The 26,657-nt window shown below is 45.4% G+C and overlaps 1 protein-coding gene across 5 annotated transcripts in view; it reads right to left on the bottom strand.

The window, feature by feature from the left end:
* The window catches only part of CACNA1D (calcium voltage-gated channel subunit alpha1 D), a 318,247-nt gene that overhangs the window by 68,291 nt on the left and 223,299 nt on the right, over positions 1-26,657 (bottom strand). For 3 of the 5 annotated variants that reach the window (XM_055382671.2, XM_055382674.2, XM_055382673.2), the window contains exons 11-23: positions 25,464-25,490; positions 22,771-22,931; positions 21,586-21,811; positions 21,246-21,453; positions 18,245-18,365; positions 14,701-14,815; positions 14,111-14,180; positions 13,176-13,242; positions 12,296-12,443; positions 9,824-9,953; positions 4,983-5,042; positions 2,208-2,314; positions 498-585 (exon numbers count right to left, since the gene is read on the bottom strand). In XM_055382671.2, coding sequence (XP_055238646.2) covers positions 498-585; positions 2,208-2,314; positions 4,983-5,042; positions 9,824-9,953; positions 12,296-12,443; positions 13,176-13,242; positions 14,111-14,180; positions 14,701-14,815; positions 18,245-18,365; positions 21,246-21,453; positions 21,586-21,811; positions 22,771-22,931; positions 25,464-25,490 — 1,528 coding nt within the window. Of the gene's footprint in view, positions 1-497; positions 586-2,207; positions 2,315-4,982; positions 5,043-9,823; positions 9,954-12,295; positions 12,444-13,175; positions 13,243-14,110; positions 14,181-14,700; positions 14,816-18,244; positions 18,366-21,245; positions 21,454-21,585; positions 21,812-22,770; positions 22,932-25,463; positions 25,491-26,501; positions 26,562-26,657 lie in introns of all 5 variants that reach the window. The other 2 variants (XM_055382670.2, XM_055382669.2) reach the window with 2 other exon arrangements.

Below are 26,657 nucleotides of genomic sequence, written 5' to 3'. Positions count from 1 at the left end.
GTTGTAGTGAGCCGAGATCACACCACTGCACTCTAGCCTGGGCAACAGAGCAAGACTCCGTTTCAAAGAAAAAAAAAAAAAAGAAGAAATGCTACAGGTGCAGTGCTGCCTGGCACATGGGCCCAAAGGGTCCCCACCCCATAAATGAGTCAGGAAAATAGAAACCCAGTAGCCTTTTATACAGTCTACATGAAAAACTGAAAGACTAAATAAACTAAATAGAAGACTAAAATAAACACAAAGAACTACTAATAAAAAGGTAATAAATGAACAATAATTACAAAGAAAAATATCTTCAATTACCAAAAATAAAGACAATAAATAATAATTTTTAAAATGCCATTAGCACTTGGCACAGGTGGCTGAATTGGTTAGAAAGGTCCTTATAACTCACTTTAAAAATCCATCAGGCCTCAGCTCAGCTCTGCCCAGAAGAGCCAGTAATTACAGCCAACCCCAACCCAAGCCAGCCCAGCCGGGAGGAGAGGAATCAAAACCTTAAGTCCTTTTGCTCTGTTGATGGCCCTGAGGGGACGCAGGACCCTTAAGACCCTCAGAATCTTCACAACGGAGATGGCACTGGATCTAGGGAAGGAGCAGAAAGACGGCAGGCAGAGCGTGTTATAAATGGACAGGATGCTTTGAGATTCACCCTTTCACTGGATCTCCACTTTAGTATCCCTGCACAGTTAGCGTGGGATCCATGTGGTGCTGAGCTGATCTCTCTTCAAGACTCAGAGGCGACTTCTCCTCCCCGCCCACACGAGGTAGCACCTCCCAAGCCCAGCCTATGGCACTCACAGAGGCTGACAGGTGCACAGCTAACCTTGGCAGAGACACAACTCACGAACTCTCTTTGTTCTTTCCACTCACTGTAAATACTAGGTAGTAGCTGGCTTTTAGGCTTCATATATCATTTGTTTTTGTTTAAGGTTGGAGGTCTGCTGTAGCACTTTGGTACCAGGGCTTCTCTGGCCTTCAAGGAGCTCACAGTCTGGTGGAGAGATGGCAATCCCAACCCAGTGTGGCACATGACGGGGGTAAATGTGGTGTGCTCAGCCAGGGGAGCACAACCTGTGGGGGTGGGGCAGGGGGAGCCTGGGAAGGACTCTGGGGTGGGGATGGTGATAGCCAGGTGAATCCCAAAGGAGGAGTAGGGGTTAGCGAGGACAATAGGGAGGGGGGCTCCAGTGTGAGGGAGCAGCATGTACAAAGATGTGACACAAGAGAATGCAGCTTTCTGCTTCACCCCAGGTGGCTGAGTGTGGCCAGAACACATGCTTAGGAGGAAGTGGGCAAGGCTGCAGCTGGAGAGGACATGAATAGCCTGGGAGTTAATAGGAGCTGCAAAGATGTTAATGCAAATGGCCTTCCAAGCTATGATCACAGGGTTCCCTCAGTGGCAGGCGAGAAGGATAACACAAAGGGCTGTTCCAAGCAGAGGTTTTTGGTCTTCCTAGGAGGGCAGGTCCTTTCCACTTCTCTCTAGCTTAGAGGGCATGTGTGTGCATGTGTGCTCATACGGGGGAAATTCTATGCTCAGCACCTGAACAGAAGTGCTCACAGGCCAGCAAGAAAGCAAGGCCACACCTGACGCTCTACTGCAGCCTCTGCCCCACACCCCTGGGGATGGTAAGCAGTACTCAGTAATGGCTGTTCCCACCAGAAATCGCTAAATGCCATGGAAAAGACCTGGGGCCCTGACTTTCAGCCTTGGCTCCCTCCTAGCTGAAAAATTTTGAGGCCAAAGAAAAAGTCCTAGCAGGTTCTATATCCTGAAAATCAAAGGAAGTTCTCAATATCTAAGCTGGAAAAACTGAAAGGCCACCTGGCCCCAGCCCCTCCTATATAAAAGGGGCACAGGGTTCCTGAGAGAGGATGCCCTCAAGGCCCTGGAATCAGCCTTTGGAGGAACCAGGACTAGAACCTAGATTCCCTCCCTCCTAGTCAACACTTCTTTCACCTCAGTTGAAAGCAAATTTCACAGACAGTAATACGCTCAACTTAGCAGCAGGCACAAAAAGAAAAAAAAACACACACACAAGAAAACATAAATTGTTTAAATGCTTTCTGGAATGGGAGCAAATTAAATAAACCTATATAACTAAATATAATCATGAAAATGATGCCCAGCCTTTATTATGTTAAAATCCCTTACATAAACCATTCAGCCCAACAGTTCTGGGCACACACCCCAGAATACTTACTGAATCCCAAATGACACCAGAGACACCCCAACCACCAGCATATCCAGCAAATTGAAGTAGTTCCTGCAGAAGGCCCCTTTGTGGAGGAAAGCTCCAAAAGTTGTCATCTAGAAGCAGAATCATGGATGATTTACCACTTTTTGTCTCCAGAGGAAAAGAAACCTGGGCTCTTTGCAAAATCTTGAGGAAAGTATAACTTCATTAACAAGTGTGCATTAAGAAGTCAGAAATGTAAACCAACGGGGTTGAGCCACAGGATAATTTCTTCAAACAAAAATCAAAAAGGGGCAGCTTATTTTGGATACATTTTAAAAGAAGAAACCAATTTAGGCTTTATTACAGTGATCACAGGTTTCAAGTATGAATACACTGTTGGCATGTCCAAAGAGCCTGTCTAAGAGAGGCTCCACAGGACTACATTCGTCAAAAGGTAAGTGCTGTCCAGAGAGCCCACTTCCCCACAAAGCGCTGGTTCTGGCCCCTCTGAGGCCCTGGTAGAGCCTACCTTGTTTCAATTAAGCCTTTCCAGTGGGGGCTTGAATTCAGGGCTCCCAGGCTCTATGGACCTACATCACTTTTCCACAGAGGCCCCTTATTGTTCCTAATGGTCTTTAATGACGCATCCATCTTAAGCAATTCCTCCAAGTCTGATGACACGTGCCAGGCATGGCTAGGAAGCCAGGTGGCATCTCACCTGAGCCAGTCTCAACGGCTCTGTGCTCACCTGCCACATGTACCTGGAGCACCTATTATGGGTGCTTCAGTGAGATTTCTATTGGTGACAGAAAAAGAGTTTAGTTCCCCAAAGTAAAAATAGCAAAATATATACAGCTCACTATTTATTTTAAAACAAAAAAGGTTGGAGAAGGCTCAGGTAAGTACAGTATAAGAGAGGTAGAGGTGGGAAATATTACATTGAACCTTATGAAATCGCCAGTGTTCAACCCTTTTTGACCTACAAAAATGGCAATTTCATAGGGCTTAAGCAAATAACCAAACAGCCTTCCAAATCTCCCCAAGGCCACCAGGAACCATCGTCTCAGATATTAGACACTTCTTGGTGAGTCTCCATTTTCTGAATCCTTCTTGTTTTAGCTTATTTTCCATTCTCTAAAATACCTTCAAAATGAAGAACGACTCAGAAGATTTAAGTCGGTGAAGCAATTCTACAGAAATTAAAAAGTAACAATCATTTTTTTCCTTTTAAATAATCCAGTGTCTAATTTTCCCCAAAGCCCAAGGGTAACTATATTCATTTAACAACTAAAAAATGTGGAGAGTAAAATAAAACCTCAATTAACCAGGCTAACAGACTAAGTAGAACAGCTCCCCATTCACTTTGAAAAGAAGTCAAATTCTAAAACCAAGAAGCTGAGGCAGAAGCTGAGCCGGTGAGTGTTCTGGTGGCATCCCTCCGACCCCCACCACTGTGCATTCTGCATCCACAGGCCCTCCCACAGAGGCCTCATCAACAAGAGCTGGTCACCATCCCACTGCACACCTCTGACTTAGGAGAAGTGTCAACCAAATTCATCGGCTTAAAGGCAGGAAAATGAACTCACATTTTTAGAAGACTTTTAAGAAAGGGGTAAACAGTTGTTGGTGGGCTTTATGCTGTTTCATGAACCAAAAAATAAAAAAATAAAAAAACCAACCTCAAAAAACTAACCACCTCATTCCCTGACCATATTAATTGAGGTTTCATTTCATATAAGATTTTGTAAAGAGCCCAAGTTCCACAGTAGTCCGATGCAAAATACATTTTGCCTGAGTTGCACACACAAAAATTCCCCAATGGCTTAAAGAAAACCATGGTTAAAAGTCTTCATTTCCCAGCTTGTCTTCCTGCTAGGAGATGGTTGCCCTGACAGTTCTGACGGGCCACGTTCTCCCAGAACCACAATGACCCACACCCTGTGGTTCTTGGCCAGTTTTGGATAGGTTCTTGGAGCTCTGCTGTGGTCTCCAGCACTCTAAGCACATAAGGAATGGGCTCCCCATGGGGCAGACTTCACAGTCAGTACACAAACCACACGCAGCAATGGCAGCCATTAGCTCATGCATGGGCAGTACATTTAGGTCACCCCGGCCAAAGGGTGCTCCTTTTGTGTAAATGTAAGCCCCTCCATTAAAACAGACAGAAAATACCTTAACACAAATAGACCCAAGTCATCTTGCAAATCCTATTGCAAGAAAATAGTGTGTTACTATTTTAGGTCCCCAAAAGCATAATGCAGTCAGAGAAACAAAAAGAGAGACATCCTCTTCATAGGATAAATGCTTTTCCTCTGACTTTGATGTCAGAAAGGGTGGAAAAAAGTTCACACATAGTGATATATGTGTTATCAGTTGACAAATTCCAGAGGGTATTTTTTTAAATGAGCAAAATATAATTCTCAACCACTATCATGAAGCCAGAGTGGCTCCTACATGCATTCAAAGGTTAAAAAGAGCAAAAACAAGTTGGAATGGTCACAGGAAAAAAAAAATCCTTCGGTTTAAAAAACAAAAAAAAACTTAGCTCAACCACAAAAGACAAAAAAAAAACCCATAAAAAATCAAAAGCACTCCACGCTTCTTTCCTGTGTGTCACACGCAGGAGCAGCCCTTAAACACACTGCCGGGTAACCTGTTACCTTTAAAATGATCTCAAATGCAAAAGTACCAGTGAAGACATAGTCTGCGTAACCTAGCATCTGGAAGGCAAACAAAGAAGTGCAACTATTATTGCTCCAGCTGCTGTGGAGTATGTGAAGATCAAGGAAAATTCATTACCTTCAACAGGATCTCAACAGTAAAGATGGCTGTGAAGGCATAGTCAAAGTAACCCAGTATCTGCAAGGCACAACATGTGGGAGTGAGAAAAGGCATTCAGACAAACTCTGACATCTGCATGCTTACAGGCAGAAACCCCCGATCCAGTCAGAGACCCATCCCTCCAGGAAAACCCTGCCATTCTGAAGGTAAGTGCAGAGCCACGGGTGAATGCCCACTTTGGTCAATTACATCATTCCCAAAGAGCGTTTGAGAATCCTGACCTCCTTTAACCACTCACCGACTTGCTTCCCAGTCTTGTGTCTTGGACAGGCAGAGAGGCTCATTTCTAAGAGTGCTTTGTTAACAAGCTTTTCTCATCAGAGAGCGCTACATCTACAAACGACTTGTGGCACCAAATAAATTAGAGGCTTATACATATTTTGGATTTTTAACCGCATTTCTGGCTGAATGAAGTATGCTGCCCTCCATCTGAGCATCAGATTGGTGGAGAAGCATAAATGAAGATGGCAGCGGCTTCTGTCGGAGCCAGTAGCTTCCATATGCCCCCTCGCATTCCAGCCTGTGTAATCAGGGCATCAGCACCCTTCCCTGCTCATGCGCTGGGCTGGCTAAGTCTGCAAGGGATGGTTTTACAGACTCCTGCATTGGTGGTCTCCAGCACTCCTGCCCACTGTTCTGCATCTCGCACTGCTCTCTCTAAACTCAGGGTTTTTTTAAAAAAACCTTGCTGGGCCCACTCAAATAACAGACTGACTTGGTCTTTGAATTTTCAGTCCAGGCAACTCTATCCTCATTGGTGACAATACCATCTATTATCCCATCGGCAGAGTCCTGCTAGCCCTTTCTGGGGTCCCTGCTTCTCCTCGGAGCCGTGGAGGCAAGTGGGCCAGCAGCAAGAAGTCTGACCACCAGGAAAGCTGCTCATCGGGAGCTTCTGACCGCAGCACCCTTATCTGCAAAGGCGAGTTGGTCTTGGCCACTGATCTTCATGACAACTATGATCTATGGTTTTGAAAGAACTGAAGAGACCAGAGCTAGAAGGGACTGTGGAGACCACCCAGGCCTAATCCTTTAACAGATGTGGCTGCTGGGAGCAGGGAGTGGACACACGCATAGGCCACGCAGCTAGTCACAGGCACTGCAGAGCAAGGAGTAGGCCTGGCGTGTGCCAGTGAAGAGTCACAGGGGTGAGCTGTTGTAGGCAGAGGAGTCACCTGGAGGCTGTGTCACAACAACGCGAGGACCTCTGTTTCAAGCCCAGTCTCTCTCTTCAGAGGGTATTCACTTTCCAAACTGTTTCTGGTTTTGGACTTATGAATTCTGTGGGACCACTTCTGTGTAATGGAGTTTCTTGGCCAGGCTATGGAAGGTGTCTTCCCGTGCACTGCCAGGCCTCAGCCACCTTTTCCTTACTGCTTCCTAGGTCACAGTGGGAATATTAACATGGAAAGCATCTAGTAGCCCAGAAAGACACTGCAGCCCACAAGTCTACAAGGCAACCTGGCGCCAGCGCTGAAGTTGAAATTTAAGCTGTTTTTTTGCCTCACTCTGCTTGCATTCTCTCGCTCTCTTTTTTAAACTAAGAATTCGGCTAAGGTTAAAAAACATACAAAACACTGCAGAATCTAAAAAGCAATACTCATACACATATGTACATCTATTTAAGCAGAACGGTAACATTTTTGGGTAAGGCAGCAGGGAAATAAACTTATGGAGAAGCAATTATAATTAAAAATAAGACATGAAACCCCCATGTAAATTAATCCCTTGTCAATGCGAATCCTAGACTAGCTCCTGGCCTAGTTTGTCACCTAATGCTGTTTTTTTCCAAACACCGCCCTTGTGTCCTTTTTTTATGATGGAATGAAATGACACAGAGGTCTTTCTTCCATTGGGGCATCTAGAGCAACTAAACCCTCTCTAACAAAAACCCTAATCTGTGAGGACAAATCAAGACAGGCCCAGTGCCTTCCCCTTTATATTGACACTAACACGCACCATGGGGAAAGCACTTTTTCTCTTCATATCGGAGTGCGTGTTTCATAAATCTGATAGGTAGGGCTTGCCAGGCTCCAGAAATGGGAAGCAACAGCATGAGGCTTGGTTGTCCCAACAGAGTCCTGGAGGCACAGATCTGCAGGTGTGTCTTAACCCTAAAATCTCTAACAACCTGGTGCTCAGAAAAAGGTGCCCACCAGCAAGCCAGGGACACCTGATGCTTGCACACTCGCCAGCCTCCCTCTGCTGGTCGGGTTTCTTGGTAATAACCTGAAACTGCACGATAATATCTAGGTCTGAGAGTCAACAGGCTGCTGCTTCTAGCCGTCTTGCCTTTGAATGGTCCTCAGTGCCAAGTAAGCTGCACAGCTAAGGTGGGGCTGCTGAGGCAAGAGCCAATTTAGGTGCAAGTTTCCTTACAACACAGACACAGTCGGCGAGCACCATCTCTAAGTTACAAAACTAACTAATAGAAAACCCTTGACTTGCTTGTATTTTTGTTTGTATGTTTTTTTGAGACAGAGTTTTGCTCTTGTCGCAGAGGCTGGAATGCAATGGCATGATCTCAGTTCACTGCAACCTCCGCCTCCTGGGTTCAAGGGATTCTCCTGCCTCAGCCTCCTGCATAGCTGGGATTACAGGTGCAGACCACCACACCCAGCTAATTTTTGTATTTTTAGTAGAGATGGGGTTTCGCCATGTTGGCCAGGCGGGTCTTGAACTCCTGACCTCAAGTGATCTGCCTGTCTTGGCCTCCCAAAGTACTGGGATTACAGACATGAGCCACTGCTCCCGGTCCCTTGACTTGTTTTCTTAGTACAGTCAGTATCCATAAGGGATTGGTTGCAGGACTCTCTCAGACCCCAAAATCTCAAGTCTCTGATATAAAATGGTGTAGTGTTTGCATATAATCTATGCACATCCTCCTGTAGACTTTAGATCATCTCTAGATTTCCCAAGATACCCAAGGTCAAGTAAATGCCATGTAAATTATTTAGGAAATGACAAGAAAAAAATTTGCACAAATTCAGTACATTTTTTCCCCAAAATATTTTTTCTTTTTCTTTTTGAGACAGAGTCTCACTTACTCTGTTGCCCAGGCTGGAGTGCAGTGGTGCGATCTCAGCTCACTGCTCATACCTCAGCCTCCCGAGTAGTTGGGACTACAGGCGTGCACCACCACACCTGGCTAATTTTTGGTATTTTTAGTAGAGACGGGGTTCCACCATGTTGGCCAGGCTGGTCTCAAACTCCTGACCTCAAGCGATCCACCCACTTCGGCCTCCCAAAGTGCTGGGATTACAGGTGAGCCACCACGCCTGGCCACCCCCAAACATTTTGTATCTGTGGTTGGTTGAATCCATGGATGCCAAACCCACGGATACAGAGGGCTAACTGGATAGCCACCTCTGCCACACCAAAATCTAGAGTTCTTTTTGTTTGTTTTTTTTTTTAGAGACAGGGTCTTGCTCTGTCACCTAGGCTGGAATACAGTGGTGTAAACACAGCTGACTTCAGGCTCAGCCTCCTGTGCTCAGGCAATCCTCCCACCTCAGCCTCCCAAGTAGCTGGGACAGGCATGTGCCAATACGTGTGGCTAATTTTTAAATTTTTATATAGATGGGGTCTCACTATGTTGCCTAGACTAGTCTTGAACTCCTGGGCTCAAGCGATTCTACTGTCTTGGCCTCCCAAAATGCTGGGATTATACGTATAAGCCACCACGCCCAGCCAATTAATAACTCTTTGTATATTCCTAATTCTACCAATGAAAAGTAATATTGTAAACAGCTAAGTTAACATGCTTAAGGGTCCAAGTGGCTCTGCCTGGTGCACTCTGCTTCATGAAGTTACTCAAACTTAATATTGGCTATCCAGGGCCAAGGTCAGCACTTTCTTTGGAGATACTTGTGAAATATATAACATAATCACATATTTTATAATAAATCTTCCCAGAGAAGAAATTTTTTAACATTCATTATATATTCTTTTTTTTTTTCTTTGAGACAAGGTCTCACTGTATCACTGAGGCTGGAGAGCAGTGGTGCAAACATGGCTTGCTGCAGCTTTGACCTCCTGGGCCCAAGCGATCCTCCTCCCTCAGTCTCCTGAGTAGCTGGGACTGCAGGTATGTGACACCACGCTCAGCTAATTTTTTTTATTTTTTGTACAGATTAGGTCTCATTATGTTGTCCAGGCTAGTCTTGAACTCCTGTCCTTCAGTGATCCTCCCCCTCTATCTCCCAAAGCACTGGAATTACAGGTGTGAGCCAGTGCACCTGGCCTAATGTTCTTCTCCACTGAACACCTCAACTCGACATCCTATCATCTCCCTAACTTGTATTTCTCCTGAGTCGTGGAGCCTAGCATCTTGGTGTAATTAAGTCTACACGACATAGGCATCTTGCCTCCAACCCTGAACGAGACAGCCTGGGCGTGTGGTGTGCCTGGTTTGAATTCTGCTTCCTCCCTGCTGTGTGTTTCCACGAGGCATGAATCTCAAAACAGGGGTGAGTGTAAACCTGAGCAGGGAGGGAAAGGAGGACCTAAATATCGGCAGCAGGGAGCAAAGAGGCGGAGAAGCAGGCTCCCTGAATTCACTGACCGTTCCTGCAGAGTATTTAAGATGAAGTTCTAAGTTAATGATTCCACTCAGATTTACCCAGCTAAAACACAAGCTCTCTGGCACTTACAAACCGGAAAGAGCCAACGTCCCCAGCTGAAGGAAAGACCTACTCTAGCTGTCACCTTGAGGGCCTCCACAGCTCCCATCTCTACAGTGGCCTCTGCCTGAGAGAGGCCAGGGCTATCCCAGAGCGAGCCCCACCCTGGGGACTTACCGTATTCCGGAAGGAGTGGCTGCGGATGGGGTCCTCTGCGGCCAGGGCAGCGCTGCTCAGCATGATGAAGACAAGGATGAGGTTGGTGAAGATGTGGTGGTTGATGAGCTTGTGGCAGCCTACGCGGATCCTGCAGGGAAAAGCCGCTGCTTGGAAACAGTCCCAGATAGGGTGGAACACACTGGGTCCTTAAGAGTGTGGGGCCACTGCAGCAAGAGGCCAGGCAGAGGGCAGCTGTCTGCTGTGCTGCCCACACACCCTGCCCGGCACACCTGAGCAACCTGTCCGTCAGCCTCTCGAAGCCCACCAAAGGCAACCTGTGGACTGTGGGTGGTGTGTCACCTCTGTGCTGGGGGTGCCACACAGACCACTCTGCCAAGTCCTTGGAAGTGGGGCTTGTTGTCTTCCTCAAGATGGGGAAACTGAGGCTTAATAAGAGAATTCTAAAGTGACACTAGTAAGGACCAGGGGCAGAATCAATCCAGGTCTACATCACCGAAGTTTTTCCACTATGACAAGAAACTCATCTGTTTATCTTCCCTGACTGAGAGAGGAAACTGAGGCCAGGCCTGCCCTCAACAGTTCACATAGAATGAGATGAATCCCAGGCTTGTCCTGCAGGTGCAAGGTCATACTATTTATAGTGACCTGCAGTAACTGAGACTTCAGGACATCTCTGGCTGTCTGCAGATTTTGTAATAGATGTTATTATTATTTTTTTAAATTTTGGAGTTGACCCACAAGCAGTCCTCAGAAAGTGAAGGTTGGAGCATCATTTGCTAACATGCAAGGATTTCATGGCCCGGCATGAGAGTTCTCACCAAGTCCTGTGGTCTCGTGAAGCAAAGGAAGGTGGCTCATGCCTGACACCTGGGCTCAAACGATGGCTCTCTGGGCCATCAGAACCTCGCTGCTGTCCTCAATGTGCCCTGCACCTGGTTAGCAACTGGTTATCCATACCCTCAATGCTTGACTTTAGAATTTAAACATATACATATACACATGTATGTATTTATGTATGTATATGTACATATATGTATACACATAAAACATATACATAAAACATACACATAAATATATGTATACACATATTTAAATTGTAAAGTATATGTGTGTATATATGTATATCTAAAATATGTATGTATATGTTTAAATTCTGAAGTATATACGTGTGTATATGTATATATACCTATCTGTATTCCTGTATTCTATAAGACTATTATAGATAGATAGCTTTTCCTTGGAAAAGATTTTTTCCACTTTCAAACTGGAGTCAACTTTATGTAAGGCGACCTCTCACTTCAAGTCCTCCCTTTTGGGCCTATTTAATGCTGGGCGTACCCCCCTGAGGACCTGAAGGTGGTTAGCAGTTGAGTCTGGAAAAGAACTTCCAAGCTAGTGAGGGCAGGAGTGCTTTGTAGCTTTAGGTGAAAATAAATGTATTCCCTCAACATATATATATATATATATAATGTGTGTGTGTGTGTGTGTGTGTGTGTGTGTGTGTGTGTACACACACACAAAGGGCTGTAGGTGTCAGCAATATCAGTTTAATAACCTTTTTTTTTAAAAGGACACCCAAACAGTGGTGAGCTGTAAAAGCTACCATCACATCTTCATATCTCTGAGGATGCCAGCAGGCCTTGCTTCCCACCTGTGTCTCCCTAGGGCCAATGAATTATAAAGAGTTGTTCTCTGACAGCTAAGAACTACTTCTGCAATTCTAGAAACCTTTCCAGGAGCCATTTATTTCCCCTGGCATTCCACTCAGTCCCAGATGATTTAAAACCTAGAAACTAGCTAGTAAATAAACGTCTTCCTCTTATAGTACTTGTGAGTCATTACCCTGTTCCTTGTGAGCACCTTATCATTTTAACATGAGAAATGCTATTTTAAGTAGACTATCATAGAGCTGAACTGAATACTTACAACCCATAAAATATCACTGTGCAATACGACTTTACAAAGATAAAACTCAATTGGGAAAACTGATCAATCAAGTGGGGGATCTATGAGGATGAGGATGCTATGCGGACCTTGGTCACAAAAATTCTCATCCCACAAGGCATCCTAACAGAAGATCCACTCATTAGGAAAAATTTCCATGGCTGGCCGAAGCATGGAACACCAGAGCAGTGAGCTCCAGCTGGAATATGCTGGGGTGGACAAGGCTTTCCCCATTGCTGTCCCCATGCAGGGGTGAAGGCAGGGAGGAGAATCTAGAATGGAGCTCCTCCCAGGACCTGGCCACACCCCTGTGGGAAGGAGGCAGCTAAGAAGAGATGAGCTGAGGGCAAGAGCAACAGTGGAGGAGAGGGGGGTTGGAGGGGACTTGGGTGAGGGCGCCAGGGACACTCAGGTTCAGAAAGGGCTGTGAACCACTTCCCCTCACCCCCACCTGAGCCACCCTCAAGCAACCTGTAGGGTCACTGGCAAGAGGCAGCCGTGAGAGACTAGAAGGGGAGTATTTACGGGTTGGTCTTGCTAAGAATGAAGAAAGCGCTCCCTTCAGGGATGGGGGCAATTTTTTCCTTCATGTTCAACTCCGAGATCCTTCGAGGACGGGGTCCGGCAGGAACCTCAGGTTCATCCTCCTCCTCTTCCTCTTCCTCTTCCCCTACTTTAAATGAAATACTTTTTTTATAGGCATGAAATAAAGACTACATATGGGTTTGAATTATTCTTAATTTCACATGCAAATTTGGCTTAAACTTTAACAACATCCACCTGCTTACATGAATCAAAACCCTCCTGCTCCTTCAGAATATGGACTGAGTGTGTGTTGCAGGGGTGGGGGGTGCTGAGAAGTGTCCCCGTCTGGCGAGCGTGTTTAGTTTGCGGGAATGATGAGATTCCCACCAGGGTAAGATCTGACCACAGATGAAAGGTGGCAGTGCTGAGATTCTCACTGCCAACCTCCCAACACCTGGCTGTTTCCCCAGTAACCTCCTCGCTCAGACTAGCCTGAGAAACTGTGTGGGACTTTCAGTCTCAATCAGCTCGTAGGCTCCCAACTCCACAGTCCCACCCACATCAGCCAATAAATGTGCCAGTCAAATATAAAAGTGTCAGGTGAGCGCTAACACCGGGGGGCCTCCTGGACCAGTCTCCCAGCAGAAGCTGGGACTGCCCTGACCCACCTGCACTTTCCCTCCCCATCACCTGGAATTTGAGTGACACATTCTGCCTGTGACCATGGGAAAAAGGGGAGCTAACTGGTCCCACGGCCTTGGTGGCCTCAGCAGCTCATGTGCACGCTGCTGGGCTGGCTGGCTGCAGACTCGGCAGGTGGTCACAGAGCAGTAGCAAAGACACACAGCAAAGCCAGCATCTCCGGCCTCCGCCACCATACCTGGCACATCGCAAGGCGGGTAGGGGTCCTTGTCTTCATCCTCTTCTCTATAGTCATCAATTGTAACCTAGGATGACAAAGACGTCTTGGGAGGAGGGGAGACTGACTTAAATTCACTTCAGAGAGGAAAAGTCACCCTGGTGGTCCAGCATAGGGCATGGATTCCTCCCCAAAGCTGCACCTGTATTTGAGTGTGCAGGGAGAGGCAGATGTCCCCAGATGGTGATTCTGCTTCAGACAGAAGGCCTGAGGGCAGGTGAGGAGAAGGCTGAACCCTGACCCAGTCGTGGTTAGCCAGCACCATTCAGGGCTCTGTCCTTGCCCTGTGCCAGCACATTCACTCATACCATGTGATAATGCATCTCATACTCCTGTCTTCCTGCCAGACTGTGAGCCCCATGAAGGCAGGGACCTGTCTTCTTCATTCCTGAATCCTCAGTGTCTGACACATGATAGCCACTCGGTAAGCATTTATCAACTCGATGAACAAAGAAAGAACAAAACAACCAGGGCTGTCATAAATGGGATGCAGTTTGACAGTATAGCCCTGAGGCCACCTGATCCTGGGATTACCTCTGGAAACAGACATCTATTAAAAATCCGTGATTTTCATACCCACTCAGAAGATGCTAATGTGATCCTGACCACGGGTCAGGTCTGATTGCACAATTCCAATAAAGAAAACATAAGTGGTCAAACTAGTCAAATCTTTATCATATTGGTTTTCTGGTGAAATATCAGTGAACACAACTAACTGCCTAAATTCAACCAGAATCCCCCTGGGAAGCCAGGGTCTATATGGTGTGCCATATTCTTCACACCAAAATATTACAAGAATGATACACAAGACACTTCCACAGTGTAAATGGCACATGTATGGAGATCAACAGGATCATTTTGAAACAAAAAGGGGAGAAGCATCTTAGAATACATACCTTGTTGTCACTGTTGGCTATCTGGTTGACTTCTGGTTTGTTGTTCTTTTTATTTTCTAGGCTCTCTTTTCTAAAGAGAAGAGAAAAGAGCACAAGAAACCAAATAACCATGTTACTCTGTATAAAAATGCTAATCAGGATTCTGAATCAACAATGCTCCAATGAAGGACAGAATTTAATTAGAAACAACACTAACCACAAGAGTCTAGCACAACCCAAACTCAGAGCTTCCTGGTAATCTCAATGCGATGGATTCATTACACAGATCATCTTATTAAAATTCTCATCTGAGAGCTAATCAGCACTGAATGCATCATTTATTTTATGACGCCAAAATTAACTGCAGTGTTTCTTTAAGCATGGGGACACGTGACTCCCACTCTCAGCCCCGAGGGATGACAGCCAAGAGCCTGGCTTCTGCCCAAGATTCCATCTGTTTTGGTCTGCAGTGCATGGTCAACCATGATCCACAAAGCAGCAACCTGGGGGCTGCAGCTGCCGTGATGCGGGGGTAAGCCTGGCAGGCTGCAACTGTTGCAGGGCTCCCAACACAGCCCCTGGACAAACACGTCAGGGGAAAATAGGGTTACCTGGCAATCTTTTTCCTCTCCTTTTCTTCCGCTTCTTCTTTCTGAGCAGTGTTCAAACTTTCAGCATCAGCCAAATTGTCTACAGCGATGGCCAAGAAGACATTCAGTAGAATATCTAATTTCAACTTTTTAAGGGCACAACACACTACTAAATGCAACTACGTGCGGCCAACAATGGCAACGCCACACACCTCTGCATCCCGGGAAGCTGGTAGTAAGTGACCGTCCCAAGTGTTATACTCACACAGCAAAACTAGAGTACCAGAGCCCTGCTTTTCAAACAAAACGAAACAAAACAAAAGTAAAAACCTGTAAAAGGAGTCTACAGAAGTAAAATTAAGATTCACTAAAACCCATGAAAACCCACTAATTTCAACCTTTCTCTGTGTGTGTGTGTGTCCAAACATCTACGTATCTATAGCTATGTTATACATTTTATAAAACAATCTATAACATAAACATGGTATAATTAAAAAGTAGTTTGGGTTTTTTTTTTAAACACATACTACAACTACGACATATATATTCAGGGGAGTGCTTTCCAAAATAGACCACTTCAAAGGTTGCAAGTTATTCAAATGATGATCCCCTTGCACAAGACAGTATGAGACTTTCTCCTTTGAAATAACCTTCAGAGTCTACAGATAACTCATTCATTCCTTCACTCCACAAACAATGACTGACTATAATGTGTCTGACTTACTGCCACCTGGTGCTGGACTGTTGTGAATAGTCTCACTGCAGCTCGATCTTTGATCACTGTACCTGAACTTGATTTTTGCCCTCTCCTGCCCAGGACAAATTCTTCCTGAGGCTCATTGCAGTTCCAGTTAAAAAACACAATAAAAGGGTAGGTGACTGAACAAATTATCGTATTTTTTCACTCTTACTGTAATGTTGTATACATGGCTTTCTTGAATGTTTTTGTTTTTAACAAGTATTCTGAACAAGACTCCTAAATCAGAAGATGCCTGTTTCTTACCCACTAGCAGTGAAGCATGTTTTTGAGAAGCACAGGGATGAGAGGGCAATAAGTGAGAAGGCCCCCTTCTGTGACAAATGCTTCTCTCTGCCTGATGCCCGGCTATCTTCAGGCAAAACTGCAGGAGCCCAGAGACCCCAAGACAGGAGCAGCATAGCACTGTCCCATACGCCCTGTGCAATTTGTTGTCTTGGATGGGTTGCTGAACACATAAACCAACATAACCTAACAAGGAACAGATGATGAAATCTCTGTGAGGGAATAGCACGCCTGACTAATCTATTCAAGGTTTTAAAGAGGAGAGAAACATAAGTGAATTACATTAAGACTCAAAAAGCCTTTGACATGCTGGCCTATTTTTTAACTGGAGCTGCAATGAGCCTCAGGAAGCAATTTGTCCTGGGCTGGAGATGGCTTGGTAACTTGAGCATTCCTCTGCTAGGCCTGGGGTAATGGTAACTCAGACAGGGGCTAGTGATGAGACTAGCTGTACTCAGTATTCCCTCCATGATCTCAGTGAAGAAACAATAATCTCTCTAGTCTTGCCATGACACTCAGCTCCTTTGGGTAGTGGAAAGCAAATCCAGAGTGATGAGCCACAGGAAGATCTTACCAGCTTGTAACAACTTTCCAGAGCAAAATCCATCATCTGTATTGAGAGGCATTACTCAGACCCTCCTAAAGAGTGGCATGCTCTGGAATTCATCCAAAAAGATCTACCAAGCACCTCCAATGTGCCAGGCACTGTTGTGGGTGCTGAGGGCACAGGAACAAACACCACACACTAGAATGTCTACTCTAGTTGGGGAAGACAGAGCATAAGCAGCTCCCTAAGCACCTCTGATACAGTGACATGTGCTATAAAAAAAACAACATGCAACCACAGACAAGCACCAGGGAATACTTCTCTGCAGATTCAAGTCCAGGATGTTGCTGTGGCCTAAAGAGTCAACCATAGGACAGCAGAAAAAGAAAATAATGACCTTTCATTTACCAAGGGCCAACTATGTGCAAGATCCTGTACTCTATTGAGAGATGTGAATACAAAAAGATTCCTGACTCAAGAAGCTTATCCATCTAGTTAGGGATATGGAGGAATGCCCACTCAAAATTCCAGTAGACAGGCCGGGCGCAGTGGCTCACACCTGTAATCCCAGCACTTCGGGAGGCCAAGGCGGGCGGATCACCTGAGGTCAGGAGTTTTAGACCGGCCTGGTTAACATGGAGAAACCCCATCTCTACTAAAAATGCAAAAATTAGCTGGGCATGGTGGTGCACACATGTAATCCCAGCTACTCAGGAGGCTGAGGCAGGAGAATCACTTGAACCCAGGAGGCGGAGGTTGCAGTGAGCTGAGATTGCACCACTGCACTCCATCCAGCCTGTGTGACAGAGTGAGACTCCTTCTAAAAAATAATAATAATAAATAAATAAGAATCCAGTAGACAGAAGAACCTACAGGCGGTAAGAGACGTGGATAAAATCTGAGGGGGAGCTCAGAGGTGGAAGAACCTTCTCTGGGTGGGAGACAGGGCAGGGGTGGCTCTTGTGGAGGGGGCCTTAGAGCCGAGTCAAGGAACTACAAGGATGTATATGTGTTGAGATGGGGTTTTTATAAAATACCTTATAGCACAAAGCATTGCCCTTGTAGAAAAGGGGGCAGGTTTGCACTGAGGTTACCACACTGAAGAAAATTTATCAGTGAGCCAGACAAGATAAAGGAGAAAACACCTACAGAGATCTGGGCCACCTTAGAAGCAGAATCCAGATTAGGACCTTTTAAAATGGAAGGGTGAAAACCCAGATGTAGTATCATGAGTGTGTACGTCGTTCATGCATCAAACATTCATTAAAGGCCTCTGTGTACCAGGTCTGGTGCTAGGCATGGAGGACCTGGAGATAAAACACCGAGAACCAAAGGCTATAGGATCAGGAAGGGTCTGAGTGAGGTAAATACAGATCTAAGGGCCAATTCCAGAAGTCTAGGATTAGAGGGTGCCTCTCGACAGGGAAAAGGGGTAAAGTAAGGCAGAGAGAAGTTATGCAGCATGATTTAGCAGCTAGCCAATGGACACTTGATCCCCAAAGATGGACAGATCAGAAAAGTGAAATTAGCCCAGGGGAGCACAGATCAGTCCACAAAGATGGCTCTCATCAGTCACGAAGGGTCTTAGGAAGTCACAGATGGACGCCTAAGCTCCCAATAATGATAACATAAAGAACCACCTGGCCTTGTGCTTAGCCATCCCTCGGTACCTGTACAGGAGACATGATGCCAAACTGAGTGACCTCTGGGACCAGTATGTGTGCTGTCTCATGCTCCTTCCCTGGGCTTGCTTCTCTTAGCCAGAGCGCATCCCTCAAAGCCTCTCTGGAATTCTGCTTACAGGACGCTGTCCCCCAGCAGCATGGAAGAAAAGCAGATATTGAGCTAATAAGGTAAAGGCATTTACCTCCCTGCCACAACTACTACCACCACCATCACCACAGAGAAATGCAGAGGAAGAAAAACAAAACCAGATAACGACGGCAACAACAAAGCCTGGTCGGCTTGAAGGATACAGTTACCACAAATGAAGAGGATGATGAAGTAGATGCAGACGATCATTCCTGAAGAGGACGGGCCCCCGTAAGCCATGATGCCATCGTACATCACAGCATTCCAGTCTTCGCCTGTCAGGATCTGAGAAGCCAAACTGGTATCAGCCAGCAGGTGGATTCACAAATTGCAGCCGCTCTCTTAGAGGCCCTCGGTGGCTGCCTAGATCTGGTTTAAGCTGCCTTTCACAGTCCAGTTTGCACTGAACAAATCCATCTGTTATCCCATGGAATTTCTAAAACATTGTTTTTTAATTACACAAACAGATAATTCTTTCAGTGAAAAAAAAAACCTTATTATTAAGACTTAAGTGTTTGTTTGTTTTTGAGATGGAGTCTCGCTCTATTGCCAGGCTGGAGTGCAGTGGCTTGATCTCAGCTCACTGCAACCTCCACCTCCCTGGTTCAAGCAACTCTCCTGCCTCAGACTTTCAAGTAGCTGGGATTACAGGTGACCACCACCACACTCGGCTAATTTTTATATTTTTAGTAGAGAGAGTGTTACACCACGTTGGCCAGGCTGGTCTCGAACTCCTGACCTCAAGTGTTCCGCCCACCTCAGCCTCCCAAAGTGCTGGGATTACAGGCATGAGCCACCTCACCCAGCCAAGATTTATGTGCTTTTTGATTACACCCCAGCCCAGTTTTAGTCCCTTCCCCAGAAAGCATGCTCTTTCTGTGTCTCTCTGGAACCTTCAACTACAGATTTAAACACGTTTACACACAAAGAAAACAAGCACTAGGTGTCTTCTCTGAGTTTTCAGACATAAAGGATATCATGCTATGCAAAGTTTTCTGCAACTGGCTTGTTTTTTCATTCAACAACATACTCTGGAGACCCTCTGTGTCAGAAGGTGCATCTCATTCTTTTAACTGCTGCATAGCATTCCACATAGTCCATCAACTGTGGAAATGGATAATTATACCTATGAAATTACAGAAGCAGGAAATTCTAAATGTCTCATGTAAATTTACAAAACTACCTCAAGAGTAGATATCACCAATGACCTGAAATTTAATCTTCTCTACTGATCATACTTGATAATTCAATCCATGATGAAATAGAATCAGATGAATAAGAACAGTAATGAAAAAAATGCTATCTTCCGACGACAGACAGAGCTCCTTTATCTTCAATCTGAACTAGATATTTTTAAAGTTTACACTGTTATGGATCACAACCAAACAAAAATGGGCAAATGATTTGAAAAGATAAAGTAATTCACAGAAAAGGCACTACTGATGGCTCTGAGTCATAGGAAAAGACATTCAACCTCACTCCTGATAAGAACAGTATCTTTTAAAAGTACAATGAAATGCCATTTTCACCTATCTGATGGGCATCCCAAAGCATGCTCTCCACTGAGGGGAGAGGCAGTGAGGCAATGGGCAGTGTGAAGACAATGAGCTAATACAACCATAAGGAGAGCACTTGGGCACGTGTGTCAACATTTAAAATGGACACACCCTCTAAAGCAGCAATTCCATCTCTGGGAGTTTATCCCACAGATCTACAGCCAACACATGTGCCCTCTGATGTGTGTTCAGGGTCACCTACTGGAGCCCTGTGTATGTGGGCTAAGACCAGACAGAACTCAATGCTTGTCAGCAAGGGACTGGTCACATGAACAACGGCACATCTACCACCGCATGGATGCAGCGTTTCAAAGGAGGGGCAGCCTTTTATGGACCAAGCAGGAAGGCTCTTGAGGACACTCGAAGTGATAAAAGCAAGATGCAAAACAGCACGTACAGTGAGCTCCTGTCTGTGGAAAGTCGCCCATAGGTAGCTTAACTGAGTTGTAGCTATCAGAAAATGCAGATCTAAGAATTCACAAGAAACTGTTTAATGGTGGTTGCTTCCTAGAAGAGGAAGTTTGTGGCTGGCTGGGAGAATCATTATTCATTTGTAACATTAGAATTTTGTGCCATATGCATGCATTACCAAAAAAAAAAAAAAGACACCAGTTTCTCTGAAAGAAAATTTTTTTTAAAAAAGAATGACTGATCAGCAGCCAAAATTTAAGTATAATTCAAACAAGAAAACTATGGCTTACAGCAGATTATATATACCTGAAAATGACCAAGTGGGAGAGGATTGTCCAGATCATTCCCTTTGGTCTCTGGATTTCTTCAGAAATGGGTAAGTGACTCATCCACAGCAGAGAGCTGGGCATGGAAAGGGCCACCACAGGACCCAGCTGTCTGCTGCCTTTCCTCTCTGGCAGGGCTCTGCAGCTCACATCACACAGGAAAAGCAATGAGGACAGGTGGGTCTTTAAAACTTATCCATCAGACCGTGTCCAAGGAGGAGGGTTTTGAGCACCTCAGCTTAGAGTCAGGGGAGCATGTGCTGCTGCTCTGAGCAGCAGAGCCATCGGTGCCTCTCTGCAACCACCGCTCCCTTCTCAGCTACTGCCTGCAGAGGCCCCACAGGACAGGCACCCTCAGAATCTTTGTGTCCTCACTGCATCCCAGGAGGAGGACAGAAGGGGCCAACGGCTGCCACAGCTCCTACCACTCTGATTCCTCCAACTACACACCAAAGCATGGAGGCATGAGAATTCACTTCTTGTGTAAATCTATTATAACTAGGATTATGAACTGGCCTGCCATCAAAAAGTACCAAAGAAAAAAGAATTTTAGAGTCTATTTCAAAGAAACCTCATAAAATCAATCAAAAAGTTTTCTTGGAAGAGCTTGAGTGTGAAAAACGGTTTTTTTGGTTTATTATTTTGTAATGTAGCTAGAAGTCTTTAAAAAAATTACATCACTTAAGATAGACAGCTGGAGGATGATGCAGAACAAATAACTTAAATGGCACAAAATTTACCAGGCTATGATTAGGGCAGAGATGAACAAAAATGGAGTCCTTTTGTCTTCCTGAGTGTGAGCAGACAAGAAGGCAGAGGAGTTTTAGCTGCTGCTCACGAAGTGCTTTTCGGGGAATGGAGGGAGGACTCACCTGGAACACTGTGAGAAGTGCTTGAGGGAAATTGTCAAAGGTGCTCCGCTTGGTTTGCGTTTCATCAAAATTAAACTTGCCGCCAAACAGCTGCATCCCAAGCAAGGAAAAGATGATAATGAAGAGAAAAAGCAGAAGCAACAGCGAAGCGATGGACTTCATGGAGTTTAATAAGGATGCCACTAAGTTGCTCAGGGAAGTCCAGTGCCTATAAGTCAAGATGAGGGTGTCAGCTCAGAACACCCATGCAGGACAGAGCAGAACATCACCTGCCCGGGGATGTGACTGGTTGCCCCTTCATGTTCATAAAACATTTGCAGTGGGACCCACATTTCCTTACCTGGTCACTTTGAAGATTCTTAAGAGGCGCACACACCGAAACACAGAGATCCCCAGGGGAGACATGATTTCCAGTTCCACCAAGATCGTCTCAGTGATTCCACCACACACCACGAAGCAATCAAACCGGTTGAAAAGAGAGACGAAATATGCTTGGAGGCCCAAGCTGTACATTTTTACCAGCATCTCGCAGGTGAACAGAGCCAAGAGGACTTTATTGGCAATATCTGGAAAGACAAAGGGGCACCCATCCTCAGGGTCTCCTGCAAGACACTCAGACTGCTCGTGCCCCTCACACCTCCCTCCCTATCAGGCCCCACAGGAAGTACGCCAATACCTTGTCTCTCTCTTCACTACCTCACTCAGGACAGAAACGTGGCCTTTGCGTGGACAGTCTGTCCACCAGGTTCTGGTACTGCTTCTGCTACTAGCTAGGTGTGTGACTCTGGAGAAGTTACTTGATTTCTCCAGGTCTCAGTGTCACTGATGACAAAATGGGAAGGGGCAGCTCATCACATAATCTCTGACGCCTTCCAGCCCTAAAAGCCTACGATTCTGCGTTGACACCATCAGGTTATACATATTTTTTCATTCAATCACACAGAAAAGACCTGTCTGAATTCATTTATGGCATGACGATATCAGAAGCAGTCACCTATCAATGTTATTTCTAACAGCTGAAAATATCACCAAGCAGGCTGGAGAGGTAGAGGGAAACGGGTTTGACTGGATGAAAGGAAGGACTTTTCAAAGGCTCAAAACTGTCAAACCCAGAATGGGCTGTCTCTAGGGATGAGTGTCCCACACCCCAGTGCTGGAGCATTCAAAGCAGGGGAACCAAAACCATTTGCCAGAAGTACTATAGGGGAAAATGAAGCTTCCCCGACGAGGGCAGGGAGCAGGGATTATGAGGTCCCTTCCAGCTCCAAGAATTCTTGGTCCTAGGTTGGCTCAGGGTTAGGACAATTAAATGCTCGGCATTAAGTGGCTCCAAGGTGCTTCACCACGCGGCACAGATGGCACCCTCGCTCTGGTAGTTGCTGTGTCTGGATGGTTCTACCAAGTTTGTCCTCACTAGAAATGTTGCGATACTTCATCATGCAGCGATCAGATAAGACCAAATGGCAGTTGGACAGCCACAGAAATCTCTAGTTCAGAACAAAAAAGGAATGGCCTCTGCTTGTACCTTGAATCTGTGTCAACCAATCTGGCTGATTGTAGTGCTCAGAAGAAATGGTTAAGGTGTTCAGAAACACCAGGATGATAACCAACCAGTAAAACGTGACAGACTTCACGGCGGCCCTACATCTTCTGCGATTGAATCGGTTCCAGCGACGCCAGCGTCGGCTAAAAGACAAGCAAACATTACTACGTAGATGACAGATACAGCATCTGAGTATCCAATAAATATGATTGAGAGATAATTTGGCTTTCACTCTGGAGGTCTAGATTGGGGTGGGAGTGCAGGAAAGAAAGATGAGCACAAATGGCACAGAAATTAACAGACTTCATAATAAAAATTATGTTGGTCTTAAAATGCGACTTTTAAAAGTATAATCTTGACTTGATCGTGCTATCAGTCCTTCCTTATGGCTTATAGATAACTCCAGAATCCGTCATATGCAGCCCTTAAGTGGGTTAGAAAATCTAGATATTCATAGATTCACGTGCAGATGCAAAAGTACACTTGCACACATATGCAGTTCCTATATCCACCATATGGGACGTGGATCTGCTCATGCAATCAGTGCAGAGAGCCACTTCGCTTATTATACACATCTCCTGCAGCATCTCAATCACCATACAGAATTTACCAGGCAGCAAAGTGCTACAAAGCTAGTGTTTTTTTTTTAAAGGGAAACTTTTCAATCCTTTCTTTAATCTCTGAGGTTCCTCCAGAGCCTGGCAGAGTTGTCAACGCTGAGTAGGACATGAATCTTCATACTGAGTCATCAGGTGCCCTTTCTAACTAGTGATGCTCAAAATATACCTTTAGGAGAAGAGCCAATATTGAATCGTGTTTTCATAAAAATAAAATGAGCTCAGCCAAACAGACAAGTAGCATGTCCTCCACCTACCTTCAGTTCCTGATTGTGATTAGAGAAAATATTCTCTCCCTTAGCCTGTCTCCTTCTAGAAAACCTTCCCTGCCACAAGGGGATGCTTTGGTAAAGTGTGCCGTGAGCTGCAGCTCAGCGACCCAGATCCCACGAAAAGGTCAGCCAATTGGTAAAGTCAGTCGTCTCCAGGCTGTGCTGCCTCACTAACGACAATGGGGTACTTCCTCTGGGGGCCTGAGTCAAGAGGAATCTCCAGGCTACCCAAGCTGCAGCCCTGGCTGACTCAGCTGTGATGCTAGGCAAAAAGAAAATCTGTAACCCAGGAAGTGAGCAGAGAAAGAGTTGTGCCAACTCTTTACCAAAACCTGGATCAAGTAAGGTGTATTTTATTATTACTCTTGCTGTGCAGGTTCCAATGGAAAGAGCAGCTTCTAACATGTTGGCCAGCGTGGAAAAACTCTACTAAGGACACTAAAGACTGTTCCGCTCACAGCTGGGTTTCTCCTGGGATGCATAACTCAGCAGACACAAACTAGTACTCCATCATACTGGTGAAGCACAGTGTGTCTACCCATTCACATTTGATGGACCTTTGGGTTACTTCCAGCTTGGGGTAAGCATGAATAAAACTGGTACAAACATTCATGTTACAACTTTGTATGCAGGCATATATCTTCATTTCTCTTATACAAACACCTTAGAAGCGGGATGGCTGGGCCAAATATAAACGTGGTAAATACATGTTTAAACTTTATGAGGAACTACCAAACTATTTTTTTAACGGCTGTGTCATTTGACATGTCCATCAACACTGTATGAAAGTTCCCACCAATCAGCATCCTTGTCAGAACCTGTCATTGTCAGATATTTAAATCTGATTCACTCTAATAGATGTGTAGTGGTATCTAACTGTGATTTTAATGTGCATTTTTGTAACAACTGATGGTCATTTCATGTGCTTATCTGCCATCCACATCTCTTCTCTGGTGAAATGCCTATTAAAAATTTTGCCCATTTTTTTATTGGGTTTTTCTATTATTGACACTCTTCTTTATGCATTAATCTTTATATATATGGGATACCAGTCCTTTATCAAATATGCTTTGCAAATACTTTTCTCCAAGTCTGAAGCTAACCTTTTTCTTTTCTTTTGAAGAACAGAAGTTTAATTTTGACAAAGACCAATTTATCTGTTTGTTTTCTGTTACAGAAAGTATACTGGGTGTTGTATGTTAAGAAACCTTTGCCTAACTCAAGATCACAAAGACTTTCTCCTGTTTTCTTTCTGGAATGTTCATGATTTTATATTTTATATTTAGGTCTTTGCCTATTTTAAATTAGTGTTTACATATAGTAGGAAAATGTTTTTGTTGAAAAATGACACTCAGATGAAAAAGTACACTAATCATAGGTATATGGTTCAATGAGTTTTACCAACTGAACACGTAACCCGCACGCACATCAAGAAATGCTAGTACCTTGGGAGACTTCTTGAACTCCCTTTCTATGGAAAGCTTTCGAGCAGAAAAGTGACAAGCAGCAGCTCTCTTAGGAAAATGACTCAGAGAATAAGGAGGATTAATGGGGAGGCAAAACTCGTTACTGGGTCTTATTGGTTTATTTTGAGGGAGATCTTTGGCACCTAAGATCTCCCCCTAAGGCAGGCTCATAGGATTCAATTGACTGACTGCAACTCGGTATCAATGTTATAACCCACAGAGGAAAACTCAAGTCCAGAGCAATACTACGTAAAATTCAGAAGTGAGAACATACAAAGGCAACACACAGGCTAACGAAGAAACAGAAAGAAGATACTGACCTGAGTTTGGATTTTGAGATGGCTTGACTGAAAGAAAGACAAAAAGTGTTAAGATTCTGGTTCCGAGGGCTTGAGCACACACTCCCCATCATTTCAGCTGAGATATCATAAAAGCCATGCATACAGCCTGGACTTAGCACCCCTGGTTACCACAGCAGGCCAGCAGGGGCAAGGCCAGAGCAGAAATCAGGATGCTGCCAGGGCCAGAGGAGCAGACTGAGCACCCTTGAGGCCCAGGTCAGGGAAGACTCGGCCAGATTCCCTGCAGGCCCTGGCAGCAGGCAGTGATGCAGGGGCCAAAATGAAGGCAGCAGAGTCTCTCCTGCCACTCATCTTGACAGCAGCATTTGCTGCTACTACTGCAGAGGGAGCACTGCACTAGGAGTCCCAGCGCTGCCATTCTCCCACTGGGTGAGTATGGGAAAGCAGCAGGTCTTGGGCCTCAGCGTTCTCATCTGTAAAATGGGGATGACAAACCCATTCTCTGTCTGCTTCATGATGTCTCAGAGAGGGCAGAGCAAGAGAATGGAGGCAAAATCACTTCACAAATGGTTGCATATTCTGCCCATAACACATCATTTTTATGAAACTCTGCCAAGAGTAAGATTGAGTTCTTAAAAATGACACCTGCACTTTACAGAGATAAGACCTGAAGGATACCAGCAAGAAGCAAACAAAACCAAACCGCACAGGGCTCCTCCACGGCAGGCAGTGCCCAGCACATTCTGCACTGCTGGTCCCCCCCAGCCCCCCCGCCAGCTGCCACAGCCCAAATCATCTAGGAAAAAGCCAGTGAGTGTTAATGCAATGGTGCCTTCCATCATGAGGAGAGGCTGGTGCAGGGCTCCAGGAAAAAAGTGCCAGGCACCAAGAAGGCAGGGCCTCGTCATCCAACCGCCAGGCCTGAGGTTAGGAAGGTCCCATGAGCAAAGGAAAACTTAAATACGTAGCACATTCTAGTCAGCAACTCTGCCACAGAAGCTCTTCTTCAAAAGCACAAATGCCAAACCCAGGCTGGAAGGAGAATCAGGCCTTTACCCCCACCGCCGACACCCAGAGGGCCCCGCCTTGGCCGCGCCTCTCCGTCTCCACCAGCACCTAATGGACACAGCAGGTGGCCAGGTTAACAACCACATTCTTCACGGGCTCTACTTACAGGAAGAGGCATGTGAAATGCTGGGCCGGGGGCGGGGG

This window comes from Gorilla gorilla, chromosome 2, assembly GCF_029281585.2.
Source record: "Gorilla gorilla gorilla isolate KB3781 chromosome 2, NHGRI_mGorGor1-v2.1_pri, whole genome shotgun sequence".
Lineage (NCBI taxonomy): Eukaryota > Metazoa > Chordata > Mammalia > Primates > Hominidae > Gorilla > Gorilla gorilla.
The sequence above is the reverse complement of the archived record's forward strand: the minus strand, read 5'-3'. Positions and strand labels throughout refer to the sequence as shown.